The sequence below is a fragment of the Leopardus geoffroyi genome, chromosome B3 (assembly GCF_018350155.1).
Source record: "Leopardus geoffroyi isolate Oge1 chromosome B3, O.geoffroyi_Oge1_pat1.0, whole genome shotgun sequence".
Classification (NCBI taxonomy): domain Eukaryota; kingdom Metazoa; phylum Chordata; class Mammalia; order Carnivora; family Felidae; genus Leopardus; species Leopardus geoffroyi.
The window spans coordinates 54276342-54288934 of NC_059337.1; the positions used below are offsets into that span (position 1 = coordinate 54276342).

Below are 12593 nucleotides of genomic sequence, written 5' to 3' on the forward strand. Positions count from 1 at the left end.
TAAAGTTTCAGCAGAAAAAATTTTTCTTTCCACTTATAGGTAGATAATTTTTCCTTACAGGCACTCTTGAAGGAGGCACTGATTTCCAATTCTCCTCTATACCAGGAGAGTAGTCTTTTGAAGGCCCAGGCATTTTTTTTTTAAGTTTATTTATCTATTTTGAAAGAGACAGTGCAAGTGGTGGGTGGGGGGGGAGGGGGGGCGGCAGAAAGAGAGAGGGAGAAAGAGAGAATCCTAAGCAGGCTCCATGCTGCCAATGCAGAGCCTGAGGCAGGGCTCAAACTCACAAAACCACAAGGTCATGACCAGAGCCAAAACCAAGAGTCAGATGCTTAACTGACTGACCCGTTCAGGCACCCTTGGAGGCCCGGTTTTAAGAGGTGGTCTCCCATTAAACTTCTTACCTGGGCTACGTCTTCTCTAACTCAAGCTCTCAGAGGCTAGAAACCAATGATCAATGATCAGAAAAAGTCTTCAAGGAAAAAGCTGGCTACAGTAATACCTTTATTCCATCTGTATTTTTTCTCTTCATCTTTGGCCTAAATAGTTCTTATTTTCTTGCCAGTACATCTTTTATGGATGTATTTAAAATTATTAAAATGTTTTATACAGAATCTGTAGTTGTTTGTAGCAGGGAAGTTGGTCCTGGCACCCAGTTTACTATGTTGAAGAAGTGAAAGTTAAATAGTTTCATAGGTAGATAAAGTAACTGCTATAATTTTTTCCCTTTTGAATTTCAAAATTAATTTATGCCTACTGTATCAAGTGAAACCACACTACAAAATTTATAAAGGCAGAGGTAATAATTTCATCCATGAAGTATTCTAATCTCACCCCTACAGGAGTAACCAATTGGTAACATTTGGTGTCATCATTTCACCCATATATATATATATATGTATATATATATATATAAATATATATAAATTAATATTAATAAATATTTATTTATAAATATAAATTAGTATAAAATATAAATATAATATAAATATAAATTAATTTATTAATAAATTATATTAATATATATAGATTAATATATGCAGTAGATGGGTAGTTATTTGTTTTACATGAAAAGGAATCACAGTATATAAATATGCAACTCATTTTCTTAACAATTGATCTTGTACATCGCCTGAAGTCAGTAGATAGGGATATAGCTTTGCCTATTTTTTCAAATGTATTTTTATAAACAAAGACAATATAATTTTATATAGAATGTCTTTGTATATGCTCTATTTTTATAGTTTATTGTTTTTGTTTTGGTTTGGTTTGATTTTTTTTTTTTTTTTTTTTTTTTTTTTTTTTCATTTCATTCTTTTTCTCTCTTTTCCCCTCTTCCTCCCAGCCTGATACATACACATCAGGCGCCAAGAATGAGCACAGTGGTTTGATTTCTTACATTTCAAGCGGTTTCTTGTATGCATTATAATAAACTGGTCATTAGTAGCAGACTGAAGTGGAACTTGGAATACCTGCTTTATCACTCTTTGGCTGTGTGATCTTGCAAAAAATCATATAAACTCTTCAGTCATAGGTCATTGGTATAAAATGGAAATAATAATTTTTTAATAATCCCTACCTCAAAGGCTTATCATGAGGATTTTGAGCATTAATACATATTAAGTGTTTTAGTTTGTGAAACTTTCACTACACACGTCTAGTCACTGAAAATACAAAACCATGGCCTCTGACCTGAGGAACTTTCAGCATCGTGGAGGGTCAGACACATAGATGGATATTTTTGTATAAGATGGCAGGGGCTCTGATGGTATGTGTGGTGTCCTGTAGTATCTCACAGTATAGGCACTTGGTCTGGCTGGTTGGCATGTAGAAAAGTTCTGACTTCTGGAGCTAACACTTGAGTTGGGTGTTATAGGATGAGTTGGAGTTAGCACTGGCATTCTGTGAATATTAGCGATTATTCTCAATATCAATACATTTGTTTCTTTTACTTTTTTTGTTTAATACAATCTATTTTGGCTGTAGTTTAATACGATAGTTTCTTTTCCTTTTAGGGCAGCTGATTTACCAAGTTCAGTCACCTGATGAAGGGGCTTTGGTGACTGCTGCAAGAAATTTGGGGTTCATTTTTAAGTCTCGAACCTCAGAGACAATAACAATAGAAGAATTGGGAACACTGGTTACTTACCAACTTCTTGCCTTCTTGGACTTCAACAATATCAGAAAAAGGATGTCTGTCATAGGTATGACTGGTAGCTGAGATTATGTTTGATGTTTTGATAGTACTCATCACATTGATGCTTCTTAAGCATTATTTCATTCCTAGTTACATACTGAGAATTGTGGTATTTTTGTAACTTGATAAACTTTCATTTTCAACTGAGCCTCAACAGTGCACTAGTAAGTATAACTAATGGGTAGCAAGTGCTTATTGAATCCAGCACTATTGTAGATTGTCTACATGAATTAACTGATTTAATTATTTCAGCAACCGTGTAAGGTAGGTACTATTATTTTAATGCCCATTTTAAAGATAACAAAACTCAGACACACAGAACTAATAGATCCTCAATTACTACTCATTGTGTTTTCTAGAGATGTTTCCCAGGCTTTTACCACTACTTGCCTGTATTATTGCAATATCTTTAAAACTATTTCCCCTTAAAATAATGCTCTGTGCTGATACCAAGGTATTCTTTCCAAAATATTGACCTGATTTTGCCATCACCTACATAAAAAACCTTGGTAGCTTTCTAGAATTTAGAGGGTAACATTCTTGCATGGCATTCAAGATTATTTGCAATCTGATTTCAGTCTATTTATCTTCTACTTCCTCAAACTTCCCCAGCCTTACTAGATCTTGCATTCCAGGCGTGCGTTGTACGCTTTCACCCTTTGTGTGTGCTGTTTCCCCTACCTAAGACTCTTTTTCCCTAATTCTTTTCTTGGAAACTTCTACTCACCTGGAAATGTCCAATTTAAATGCCACCTGTTGTTTTAATTCTTCTACTCTCCAAATAACTGCATTCTCCTCTGTTCTTCAGAGCACCTTGTTCATAACACCAGTGTGATACCAGCACCATGATACCCATGACCTTCCCAGTTGTTAGAGTATGTGCTAGAGGGCAGTGCTGTGTTTTAGCCATCTTACCCAGCCCAAGGGCCAGCATAGAGCTTGGTACATAGTAGGTTTTCTATAAATGTTTGTTAAGTAAAATTTAAGCCAATACTTGGTAACTTATGAATATCCTGGTCATATTAAATCAATTTCTACTGTGGAAAACGTGCGTGTACATGGTTGGGTTTTTGGCCTCTAACTACTGGAAAGTAGCTGTGGTAGAATGCTCTCAGCAGGTAAAAACCAAACATCATCTGGGGATGTTTATGTTTATTTTTTTGACAACAGGCTGTAGGCAGTCATCGTCAGTGCTGCCAATGAGCACATACGCTGCTCTAGGCGTTGGCCTAACCATATATCAGCAGAAACTCTCTTCTATTTACAGCTTCAGGGGAGGTGTTACTAATGTTGGGTTGGCCTAGAACTGGCTTCTCTTTGCTATGAGGGTGTTGACAAAAATGTAAAATTGCTACACAGGGAAATTCTTGGCTTTTGCCCAGCATCAGTCACCACTATGGGCTGAGGAGAAATCACAGCCTAACCACAAACTTCAGATGTTTGACTTAATGGATCCCATATGAAGCAAGGTAATGTTCCACCACCGAATGCATGGAGGCTTATGGGCTTTATTTAGGTTCTGTTTGGTTTTTAATCAGAAGGAATTTGAAAGAGGGGCTCCACTAGGGTAGAAAAGTCTCTGATAACAAGGCAAAGAATAAAACAGTGCTAGTCTCATGATTGTCACATGGTTTGGTCTGTGGGGACAACACCCTGATGTGAAGACTCAGATATTTGCTGCTGCTGCTGCTGCTGCTGCTGCTGCTGCTTTCTCTTCTCCTTCTCCTCCTCCTTCTCTTTCTCCTTCTCCTCCTCTTCCCCCTCTTCCCCCTCTTCCTCTTTCTTCCTCTTCCTCCTCTGCTTCCTCTTCCTCTTCTTCTGTTTCCTCTTTCTCCTCCTTCCTTTTTTTGGAGGAGGGGTGCTATCATTCATTGAATCATGAATGTATAGTTTCAATACTAGTACTACTTTCACTCTGGGGCAAGAGCCCTGGTTTAATTCAGTTACTTAAATAAAAATAGATTTCTGTATAGAATTTTGTCAGAGGATATAGAATCTACTATACTGATAAACATATAAATCTTACTGTACAATTTTGGAAGGACCAATTCTAATAAAAACACAGAGATAAAATTCAAAGATATTAATAGAGGCAAGTGGCACGTAAACATTAAAGAAAAATAAATTAGTCTAGCTCCTTGAAAAGGTCTTGCAAGATCTTTAGTAAGACCTGTTCAACTGTAAACTTTTTAGAGATGATCAAAGTATAAATCACACTGCCATATGACAGGCATTTTTCTATATGTATATATGAATAGGCATCCAACTGAGATATGGCAAAGTAGAATTATTCATCATCATTCACAAAGTTGCTATTACATTTACTCTTATAGCATAAACCTGGAAACCATTTGTGACTTTTTTCTTTTTATGTCACAAAGGCATAGCTGCTTTCAATGAATTTTGCATAACTATAATTCAACTCAATTAAGCAAATATTTAGTAAGTGCCTACCATGTCCCAGGGACTTGAAGCTAAGGGAGAATGTGAAACTGAAAAGTGTTCTGTGTGATTACACCCAGGAGAAGATGGTGAAGCAGGGTACGAAATAGGCTGAAAAAGGAAAGGTCTTGATGATTCCAGTTTCTGCCATGTTTAAGAGTCCATACTTGATCCAAAGGCAGAGGGAAGCTATTGCAGGGTTGTATGCAGTTGTGTGAAGATAATTCCAGATAGATTACAGAGGAGTTTGAAGAAAAGCGGGATTGCAATAAGTGGAACATTTAGGTTAATGTGATAATATAAGCAAGAGATAAGGTGATGAAGAGAAATCCATGGCTGCAATTGGATGTATGGGTGGTAGAAGAGAAGGAGTTTGAATGATGGCTGGATATCTGGTTTGGGAGACTTAGTGAAGGGTGAAACTGGTTATTGGGGCAGAGACATAGGAGAGATACCTAGTTGTTGGAGGAAGATAATGTGTGCAGTTTGAATTTAGTGTGGCTGAGCATATCCAAAAGGAGGTATCTAGCTGGTGGTTGGATGTACATATTCAAAGGGAGTGCTGGAGATGGATTTGGGCAGGATATACACATTTAAAATCAATCATCCTGTCAATGTACCCTGAAGCCTTAGAAATGAATGTGACTGCATGAAGAGTGGGAGGGAATTAGATCCTGGGAAAGTCTTTGAGGCACAACAATGTATAAAGGACCGGTAAGAGGAGAAGAATCTATAACTAAAAATCTATGACTTTTGTCCAGACTCTGCCCATATGTTATCTCGACCACTTAAAACTGTTGTGTTCTTTAAATAGATTTTAAAAAGGCTAACTTCTGAATTGAGTGAGATATGATTAGCCTTGGGATTTCCTAGCAGAGATGACTAGGAGCCTTGAATGAAGAGAAAAAACTTGTTGATCTGCAAAAGGAAAGGTTTAGTGAGTAAAATTAAGCAGGATTCCATGAAATTGGATTCACACAGATTCTAAGGGGTTAATGCTTGATTAAGAAACATGAAGGAAGTGTGAACTGTTTACTGAATGAGAAGAATATAGCTTGGAAAGGACCTCAGGAGTTAGATTGTTTAAATGTCTCCTTTTCACGTGTAGAAACTGAGACAAAGAGATGGTAAGAGATTTGAACAAATCATAATTGGTTTGTGATTTCCTAGACCAGTGGTTCTCCATGTGTGGTCTGGGGAACCCTAAGAAACTTTGGGAGGTTTTCAGAGGATGCACAAGGACAAAAACATTTTCATAATAATACTAATGGTATTTGTCTTTTTTATTCTTTTTCTCATGAGTATACTGTGGAGTTTTACAAAAGCCTCATGATGTGTGATATCACAACAGATTGAACTACAGAAGCGGATATGGGAATCTAACCATTTTTTAAACCAGACCTGTAATCATGTAAAACAATGCCATTCCCAAAACTAATTTTTTTTGTTATGGAAAATATAATTATTTTTCATAGAAATGTTACCTATGTTAATGTCATATGCTTATTATCATAATTATTATAATAGTCATATTATTATTATGGTAATATAATTAGTGTTCTAAGACCATTGCTATAATAAAATTTCTCAACTTTAATTTATAATATGGTAAATATTATTGGATCTAACCCGCTTAAAAAGGCCTAGAGTTCTCACAAAGTTTTAAGAGTGCATAGGGCTTCTGAGACCAAAAAGCTTGAGAACTGATGTCCTAGCCTAGACTATAAAAAACAGTCATAGGGAAGTCATACTGGTAAAAGTTGAAGGCACATAATTTGCCTTTATAGCTCTGGTGATGGAAGGGAGAAAATATGGGAGAAATTATTAAATTGGATTGCTGTAGAAGAAAAGCAAGAGAGGCTTCCGTAGAATTAAATGTTTTTCCCCCACTTGAACAATTAGATAAATTATATATGCTTTCCACCACCCTCCAACTCTTTCCACAATGGGGGCAATTAGAGCCAGGGCACAAGAAAAACTGCATGAGTTCTGGCATCTAGGAGAGCTGATCAACAGTCTTAGGAGAGAAGACGAGTCCTCGATAAGTCAACACAAAAGAGTTCCCAAGGTGCATTATACATATTCAAACCCAGGAGGAAACTAGACTAGATTAAGTCTTAGCTAAGAGTAGTAAAAGGTTAGAAGGGAAATTGATTCACTGTACTTTGTTATTTATATTTCTTTAAATCAAGTTCTAAATTTTATATTCTATTCATAGTCAATATTCATGTTCATCTGTTTTGAGGCATTCTGTTTTTAGAGAAAAGGTGTAATCGAATGGAAAGCATGCAGTAGTCTTTGACTTGATGAAACTTGTGATGGTCAGTGTTCAGACCATGGAACTGTGATCCAGAAAGTTGTTTCAAACTGTAGGTGGTTACTTGGGAGAAATATATTGTCATGTCATGTCATTCATTCAACAAGTAATTAAGTATATAGTATGTGCCAAGCTGTAAAACCATGCCTACAAATGTAGGCCAAGTATTCTGTGGTTTCAAAAAAGATTTTTCTGAAGCAACATGAGGCACAGCCAGGGGAAGGCTTAAGGACTGGAGATGAGGGGATCCTCATCAGGGCTGTCATTCTCAAACCTGGAGCGGGGCAGACTTCCACTTAAAAGAAGGTAGAAAATAATTTTGAAAGCCCCCTGTGAGGCATGCTTGCAGCCTGGATTGTGACCCCAAAATCAACCACCAAGAATGAAAGGGCATTCCCAGGGAGTAAAGAGGATAAAGAAAAACATCAGCAAAGACTGAGAACTAATGCATAAACCATGGCTTTGAATGACTAGAATTCCATGTGGATATCATTTGGTATAATACTAAAAACTGATTCCTATGGTAGGTCTTGAGTTTTTGCAACAGGAGACAGGCAAGCAAAGCTCTCAATTCTGTTCAATCCAGAAGGCTTAATTTGAATTTATCAACTCTTCGAAACAGTAGGTAAGAAAAATATTAAGGTTGTATACATCAGAATAAAAACACTTGTTTCTGAGTTTGGGAAATCAAAGGATTCCAGTAGATGGAATATTTCTAAGTTAATAGAGCAGGAATAAAGCCAATTGACTTAGATAGTGACCTTCTAATTAAAGACACTGAGTATTTTACTACTAGCTAAAACGTTATGCCCATTTCCAAATTTCGTGGCTGGAGTCCTAGGAAAGTCTAGTTTTGACGGATTTCATTGATTATCTACTATGCAAAATTTTTCTTTTCAGTTAGAAACCCAGAAGGACAGATAAAGCTTTATTCCAAAGGAGCAGACACTATTCTGTTTGAAAAACTTCATCCATCCAATGAAGACCTTCTGACTTTGACGACAGACCATCTCAGTGTAAGTGCCTCTGTCTCAAGGTTAGCACAATGGCCCTTTGGCCATTTCCTGTGATTAGGTCTTATTTTAAAAATATAAGCTAAATGATGTGACTTTTGAAATAGAAAGCACAGGAAAATGTGCCAGTGAATATCTGGAAACTGGCACATGTACCCCTGTCCTGCTGAAAGTCTGATCAGTCTTACCACAGACAGGTTAACACACAGCAGCTGTGAAGTAGCTGCTGCATGTAGCCTCCTGAACTCTGGCCAGGCAAAGGCTCAGGACACACCTGCTCTAACTCCCCTGCAGTTTGAGGCTTTTTCCCTGGAGACTGGACGGGTTCTGGGAAGAGGAGCAGGACAGTTGCTTTCCCTTGGGTTCTAATGTGTCTGACACCAAAGGAATCCTTTATGATTACCCCTAGCGAATAGTTTAGGATTGTGCTTAGATGCTTGAGGGGAAAATCGTAGCCAGCTTTCTCCTCCAGGGGTCCTTCTGATTAGGTCATAAATTATATTGAGTCACCTATGTTCTCTAGGTTGAAGCTACCAAATGCATACATTCTGAGACTATGCATAGTATCTTTATAAAAGCTTTCTGAAGGGAGCAGGAGTAATCTTTGGCGCATATATATATATATATATATATGCAAAAGAGTAAGAGTCTGATTTAATGTGAACATTAACCTGGTTTAAACCTGAGATTCAGGTGTCTTTCTGATATTTGTTTGAGGTTCCATTTAACCGAATATGAACTTTAAGGGCAGCTGGTCAAAACTCTCATATCCTCTCCTTTAAAAAATTATTGAGGATTCATGTTCTTTGTCAAGCCCTGTATTTAATACAGAACATTCCCTGGATCTTTAAAAAACAAACAAACAAACAAACAAACAAACAAAGCAAAACAAAAATTACTTTGCCTGACTTTAAGTTTAAAGAATGATGGTTTAGTAATATTGGTTACAAACATAGCTATTGTTTTTGTCTTTTGAATAGAGCATTCTTGATTTTCTTTTAATCTCTTCCAGAAGGCTGACATGGTCTTTTTAAATTTTTTTTTTTTCTGAAAACAACATTGGAATCATAAGTATCTGATTTTTGCCATTGCTCAAACACCACAGGCCTTGGATTTCATACATTCTCCTTTCATACTGAAGTATAGGAAGCCTAATTTGGTCTTTTTACATTTCGATGCACAAGAGTTTTTTTCCAGGTAGCATCGATTTGACTTGCTCTTTGCTTCATTTACTTTATTTGTTTTGGCTTTAAATTCTGAGGTTTTCAGTTTATATTTAATAATTGATTTTGAATTGTTTAATGGTAGGAAACGACCTTGCTCAAATGCTCATTTAGGATTAAACTTGTGATTCATGCACTAATTAAATAACTTAAATCATCTGTCCCCTTTTGTAATGCCGTCTTAGAGTTAATTCACTGTTGTGCAGAACAGAGAGGAGAGCACTGGTAATGCTCAGTGCGGTTGCAAGTTAAAGGCAAAGAAGCGTTTCTGTGAATTAAGAGGACAAAAGATTGTTACAAGGAAGTAACTAGATTTTCAGATCAGTAGGGGACCCAGTGGTGGTCTTGCAAAATGTGACTGCAATGTCCAGAGTGCTACCAATTGCCTACAAGATAAATTTGGATAATTTTTTTCTCATGGTCTCTGTGGACGAAACCACATCGTTGTCATATGCACTGAATTTTCTTTTCATTTACCTAATTAGGGTGTGTCATGGTTTAACTTGTGCCTGATCACAGACCTACGTCTTTTCTATAAGCCAGAACACAGCAGAGAAGATATGCTCGGTGGCACTGTCCAAAGGAGCAGAAATGCTATAAAAACACTTGCAGTGTGGAGGCCCATAAAATGACCACTGGAGGCCTAGACAAAGTGGGAGGTTTCCAGCATTTCCACAAAGCAATCTACATATGTTTCTAGCTATTGTGACTATGTGAGACACGTAAGCAACTACCAGTCTCCTGTTTTTATTTATTTATTTTTCCTATTAGAAGGATAAAACATCAGAGGTATCACTTGAGATTGTCAGTTTACTGAGACACTAAACGAAAAGTATGGTTCTTCAATTAATTGACCAATTATTACACACTAACTCCATAGAAATCAGCGTCTCAAAAATAATGATTTTTAAAAATAACATGACTTGATGTTGTTTTTACAATTTCTAAGAATTTTCATTATTAAAATAAAACTTTCATATAGCAGAAAATGAGAAAATTTATAGACGATCTGGAATGATGAGTAAAAGTTAGCCTCCACTTCTAGTCCTACTTCCCAGAAGTAAACATTTGTATTAACTTTTGGTCTTACTCTCCCATTTTCCCCTAGAGGTTATTATTACAGCCTAATAAGCTTTGACTTCTGTTGCCTGACCAGCATTTATTTATTCATCTGTACTTTTTCTTATGGAAGACTTCAAGCATAAACAGAAGTAGAACTCAGTTAATTTTAGACACAGCTGTATTGTTAAGGGGAACATGACAAGAGTATTGAGATGTCATGCTGCCATATTTTGAGAGAGCTCCTACTTTTGATTTAAGACCTATGGTTCCTCTGAGAAGCCTTTCCTCTCCACCAGAAGTCGACTGCCATGAGCCATGAAACAGGCTAGGTCTCTTATTGCCAAGAGTGCTTCTTCATGTAGGGGATAGGTTGGAACCAATATATGTTGCTTCAAATGGATATCTCAAGTAATGGGTGTGGTTGATCACTTCTCAGCTAGGACACTTAAACAGGTATTTAAGCTGTCTTTAGGGAGAAGACATCTCCCCTGAGTGTTTTAACCACATAGAAATAAAATATAATATATAAACATTCTATCCCATTTCCAAGGAGATTAAAAAGTTGGAGGTCAGCGTGGCCAAATAATGCTCTTGGGACAAAATTAATTTAAGTGAAAGACTTCTTACCCATTATTGTTGTTGTTCTTGTTGTTATTGCCATGATTATTATTCTGTGATGGTTACTAAATTTGTTTCTGCTCCGGCAGGAATTTGCAGGGGAAGGTCTTCGAACTTTGGCTATCGCATACAGAGATCTGGATGACAAGTACTTTAAAGAATGGCATAAGATGCTTGAAGATGCAAATACTCTTATAGATGAGAGAGATGAACGGGTAGCTGGGCTATATGAAGAAATTGAAAGGGATTTGATGGTATGCATTTAGAAGCATGATGGTTTGTGTTTACAGAAGGGATAGTATATGTTTAGAGATCTAGCATGGGAGTAATTCATTGCTAAATCATCTTGCACACAGCTGATGTCCCCCTTTCAAACACTGAGTCATACTATATATATTGGCTTCAAGTTTTCCATGTATGGCCCTAGATAGCCTAGAGGATTAATTCTATTAGCAGTAGGTTATACAATTGTCCCCTCAAAGTAGAAGATAGTAGCATCTTTATTCTTTGTCAGCCTCTGGTATGTACTTGATAATATGTTGGGGTTTTTTTTCTCCCTGCTTTATGATCTACCTTTTTAGAGCAGGAAAACTTGCCATGAAGAGTGGCTATAGCTCTAAACCATCCTAGGCCATGAGGTTCTGATGATATCTGTGCTTCCCAGAGTATGAGCTTTAGAAACTGCTCCTCCCTGAGGCCCCAGTTGGCCATTATGCTCATCTATCATGAGTTACTAAGGAGCATGTTATGTTCATCTCTGGGTAAAATATTCTACAAGAATCTTCACTTTTTAGTTTATGGCATCTGTTGGTTTGTTAATTTAGGACAATGACTCTACTTTTTGGTGATCCTTACTATGAGATTAGGGCTCTCCTTTGGACCTTTCCATGTTGACATAAGTGGGGAAGCATCTGGGGAGTTCTTCAGTTCTTAGAAGCCCAAATGGCTTCTGATGGTTTACGCTAATATGTTATCTGAGCAGATCAGATCTCTCATGTGAATTCTAACTTCCAGGATCCCTGCCATTAATTGGTGTGCCTCCTTTTGAGGTCCTTCCCAACCCATCTCTGCACATAATAAGATGCTTACTGTGTCAGTGCATCATAACTTCCATTTTCAGTTCATGTTCCCTGACCTCTAAACTCTGTGATTAAAAGCCATACATATTGTGGATGTTGTTTGCCTGCATTAACATATGGTATTCTCTATTTTTAATAAAGCTACTAGGTGCTACTGCTGTAGAAGATAAGTTACAAGAGGGTGTTATTGAAACGATTACAAATTTATCGCTAGCCAATATTAAGATCTGGGTCCTAACAGGAGACAAACAAGGTAATTTGAAAATGGATGATGATGATGATGTCTTGAAAAGAGGGGGGATTAATTTCTTTTTTTCAATGTTTATTTATTTTTGAGACAGAATGAGAGTGTGAGTGAACAGGGGAGGGACAGAGAGAAAGAGAGAGAGAGAGAGAGAGAGAGAGAGAGAGAGGATCCAAAGTGATCTCTGAGCTGACAGCAGAGAGCCCGGATCTCACGAACTGGGAGATCATGACTTGAGCCAAAGTTGGATGCTTAACCAACTGAGCCATCCAGGCGCCCTGGATGGTGGAAGGGAGGGTGGGGGAGAGCAATAATTTCTATGGTAAAATTTAAACCAGAAAGCCTAATGAATTAGATATTTTTCCAGTCCTTCAAATAGTAAGGAGTAGAAATACAAA

The 12593-nt window shown here is 37.1% G+C and overlaps 1 protein-coding gene across 7 annotated transcripts in view; it reads left to right on the plus strand.

Annotated features, from left to right (window-relative positions):
• ATP8B4 (ATPase phospholipid transporting 8B4 (putative)) overlaps positions 1-12593 on the plus strand; it is a 264094-nt gene that overhangs the window by 190548 nt on the left and 60953 nt on the right. For all 7 annotated transcript variants that reach the window (XM_045449777.1, XM_045449779.1, XM_045449780.1 and 4 more), the window contains exons 16-19: positions 2016-2204; positions 7857-7972; positions 10962-11126; positions 12093-12204. In XM_045449777.1, the coding sequence (XP_045305733.1) occupies positions 2016-2204; positions 7857-7972; positions 10962-11126; positions 12093-12204 (582 nt within the window). The remainder of the gene's footprint in view (positions 1-2015; positions 2205-7856; positions 7973-10961; positions 11127-12092; positions 12205-12593) is intronic.